General features: G+C 37.2%; 1 protein-coding gene across 1 annotated transcript; it reads left to right on the forward strand.

Moving 5' to 3' along the window:
* The first annotated feature begins 408 nt into the window (after nt 1-408).
* LOC148568958 (uncharacterized) lies at nt 409-2,043 on the forward strand. Its single transcript, XM_088484832.1, has one exon. The coding sequence runs from the start codon at nt 409-411 to the stop codon at nt 2,041-2,043; it is 1,635 nt and encodes a 544-aa protein (XP_088340958.1).
* The last annotated feature ends 2,020 nt before the right edge of the window (nt 2,044-4,063 follow it).

Genomic DNA, 4,063 nt, shown 5'->3' on the forward strand with positions numbered 1-4,063 from the left:
CCCAAATCAAAAAAAGAAGTACAATCGTTTTTGGGGAAAATTAATTATCTTCGAAGGTTCATTTCGAATCTTTCAGATCAAACCAGGGTGTTTGCGCCTCTAGTAAAATTAAAGAATGGTTCGAAATTTGAATGGACTACAGAACATCAATCAGCATTCGATTCGATTAAAACTTATTTGGCCAAGGCCCCGATTATGGCGAATGTTCGTCCATTTGAGCCTTTAAAATTATATATTGCAGCATCTGAGAATTCGATTGGATGTATGTTAGCCCAAGATGATGAAAATGGGCATGAACGCGCAGTTTATTACCTTAGTTGAGTCCTAACTGATATCGAAACAAGGTATTCGCCGACTGAAAAATTATGTTTGTCATTATATGATGCTTGTATGAAATTAAAGTGTTATATGGTGGCTAAGTCGGTAAAGGTGATAGCGCAGACTGATGTTGTTAAGTATATGCTTAGTTTCCCTATGTTAAGGGGGCGTTTGGAAAAATGGATGTTAGCATTAACAGAATTCGATTTGCAATATGTCCCAGCGAAAGCTGTTAAAAGACAGGTCATTGCAGACTTTTTTGTGGATAATTCAAAAGGTCTGAATGACCAGGGGGCAAATATTATTGATGTAGAGGTCAATTATTCGAAATTATATTTTGATGGATCTAAGCACAAAGATAGTGCAGGGGTTGGAAACCTCATTATTTCACCTGAGGGTGTTCCATTAGAATTTTTGTTTGAATTAAAGTATCCTTGCTCTAATAATGTCGCTGAATATGAGGCTTTAATTTTAGGTCTCGAAATTTTAATTGACAAAGGAGCTTTAGAGGTTCAAATTCTAGGAGATTCACAATTGGTTTTAAAGCAGTTATCAAAGGAGTTTAAATGTAACAATGAAATGTTACAGAAATATTTAGTAACTGCTTGGGAGATGTTAACTTCTTTTCAGAAGGTTTCTTTGGTACATATCCCTAGAATTCATAATGAAATTGGTAATGAATTGGCCCAAATTGCTTCAAGATATCGGGTTAGCCCAGAAACTATTAGAAAATTTTCTAGTATCCATCAAATTTTAGTGCCAGCAAGTGAAAGAGAAGTGTTGTGTATGAATGAATGGGAGGATTCTGATTGGAGAAATCTTATTGCTCAGTATTTGAAAGATCCCAATACTGCAGTTGATAGAAAGGTAAAGTTACGAGCAATGAACTTTGTTTTATTGGCTGATGAGTTGTATAAAAAGGGGATTGATGGAAGTTTGTCAAGATGTTTAGGTCGAGAAGATCAGAATATTGCTCTGGGCGAGGTTCATAATAGAATTTGTGGTGCTCATCAGGCAGGAAGAAAAATGAGATGGGTGTTATATCGAAATCATATATATTGGCCGTCTATGATAAAAGATTATATTGATTATGCAAAAGCATGTCAAGAATGTCAGAAACATGGCTCGATACAACAAATTCCAGCAGCTGAGTTACATTCGATAATAAAGCCATGGCCATTTAGAGGTTGGGCTTTGGATCTAATTGGCTTGATTCATCCTCCTTCATCAAGACAACACAAGTTTATCTTAGTGGCTATTGATTATTTTACGAAGTGGGTTGAGGCTATTCCGTTAGTAGAAGCTGGGCAAAATAAGATAATTGACTTTATTGAAGAAAATATTATCCATCGATTTGGAATTCCTCAGACATTAAGTACTAACCAAGTAACTATGTTTACTGGTCAAAGAATTAAAAACTTTGCAGCTTCGAAAAATATTAATATGGTCACTTCGACTCCTTATTATGCACAAGCTAATGGCCAAGTTGAAGCAGCAAACAAGATATTGATAGGCTTGATTAAAAAGCATATTGGGAATAGGCCTCGAACATGGCATGAGACTTTAAGTCAAGTGTTATGGGCTTATCAAAATTTACCAAGAGGTTCGACAGGAACCTCACCTTATAAATTGGTGTATGGCCATGATGTAGTATTACCATTGAAAATTAATTTGAATACCTTGAGGGTATCGAAACAGAACGATTTGCCGATCGATGATTATTAGAATGCAATGTTTGACGAGTTCAATGAGTTAGATTCAGAGCGAATCTTAGCACTAGAGAATATAATTCGACAGAAAGAAAGTGTTGCTCGAAGTTATAATCGTCGACTTTCTAGAAAATCTTTTCAAATAGGAAAATTGGTTTTGAAAGTTATTTTACCAATGGAAAAGAAATCGAGATTTCTTGGTAAGTGGTCCCATAGTTGGGAAGGTCCGTTTCAAGTGATAGGGACATATTCTGGAAACGCTTATTAAATTAAAGATATCGAGTCAGGAAAGGTGATTAGCTCGATTAATGGAAAATATTTAAAACTTTTCTATTGTTGGCAAATATAGAAAATTCAGCATGCATAAAGTAAAAGAGACAAAATTCATTACAAAATAAAAGGAAAAGTTTAAGGCGCCAATAATTTAGCCAGAACAGAGCGCAGTTTTGTCCTTTGTTTTCCAGAGTTGTGAGCATCCCAGTTTGTTTAGATTTATCAGTCTGGATTTTCTCAAGTTGTTGTTCGACTTTCTCTGGCTCAGTGTCAATCGAGACAAGTTGTTGGATAAGGAGATGTTCTTCTTGCTGAGCTGCAACCAAAGGTCTAGCCAAGGTGGTCCGATTTTGGCGTATAGTAGTGAGTTGTTCTTGAATTAGAGCCAATTCCGCTTCGAGCCTTGCTTCTTCTTGGTCATGAAAGGCTTGGATAGAAATAGCACGGGCAATCTTTAAATCAAACTCGTCACGAGCATCTTTGATTGGTTGAGCAGTTGCTTGGTAATTTTCAATTTTGGATACGGCTGTGGTTTCTCGATTTTTAATTTCTTGGAATTGAAAATGGAATGCGACACTTTCTTCGATGAGTTGTTTAAATCCTCGAATTAAATCAAAATTGGGAATGTTGGTTGGGAGTTCAAAAGAGGAGCTTAAAAGAGAGGTTAAGAGTTGATTAAGGATTGGGTCATTAACCCATGTGGCAGGAGGATGATCCAAGAGCTTGATGAGTGATCGAAGTTGTTCCCGAGTGTCAGGATCCAATTCGATTGGAGGTCTTGTAGAAACTGGACTTGAGATGACTGGAACAGATATTGGCACTTTGGTTCCTTGGATGATTTTATTCAAAATAGAAGTCAAGTCATCCAAGGTAGCACTAGATGGAGTTGTCGGGATAATTGACGTGCTTGGTCTTGGTCCTGGAGGAGTCTGAAGTTGTGCCAAGTCTGAAGGTGTTGGTTGCAATTCTGGTAGAGTTTCTGAAACCTTGGATTTGGAGGAGTCTAAATTGGTAGTGTCAGCAGCCTTGGAAGCAGAATCAGAGTCAGGAACTATTAGATTCTTTTCAGAAAGAATAACCTGATTATTTGGTGAAGTCGATTCAATCCTTTGAGTTTCTGCTGGAGAATGTTGCAAAGGATTGGTTGTTGGATCAACTATTTGTGTTGTGTGAGAAGAAAGTGGAAAAGTGGCTGGAATTACTTTGGGTCCTGAAAATTGAATCGAGTCGTGTGACGTTGATTGTTCTTGACCGTGTTGCTGTGGCAAAATTAATGGGTTAAGTTCTTCAATAGAGGTGAATGAGTGAGTGACGTGGGCAGGCTAGAACAAAAGGTACACATTTGTGAGTTTAAATTTTACATTAAAATAGGTAAAGTTCGTAGTGACGATTGTGTTACCTGAGAAGTTTTGGTCCTGCGGATCAATTGAGGACCAGAATCAGAATCAGCTATATCTTCTGATTGGGAAGAGACAGCAGAGTGTCTTTGTTGGCCGGTTCGATTTCCTCAGACTCTCAGTTGATGAAAGTAGTATCAACTGATAAGAAATCCAGAATTAAGTGTGATTTAAAAGACAAAAGTTGAAATATGTTTTAAATAAAGAGAGGAATTATAAAGTTACCTTTCGAGAAGTTTTAGTGGGAGTTTTCCTGCTTTTCGCTGGTGGTGGTCGAGCAGTTTCAGCTTTCCTTTTCTAAGTTCTTTTTGGAGAACTCTCAGCAATAGGGGCGGTTTGGATTGTAGTTTGTTGAATGTCTTCTAA

The sequence above is a fragment of the Arachis ipaensis genome, chromosome B4, assembly GCF_059453495.1.
Source record: "Arachis ipaensis isolate K30076 ecotype BB chromosome B4, ASM5945349v1, whole genome shotgun sequence".
Classification (NCBI taxonomy): domain Eukaryota; kingdom Viridiplantae; phylum Streptophyta; class Magnoliopsida; order Fabales; family Fabaceae; genus Arachis; species Arachis ipaensis.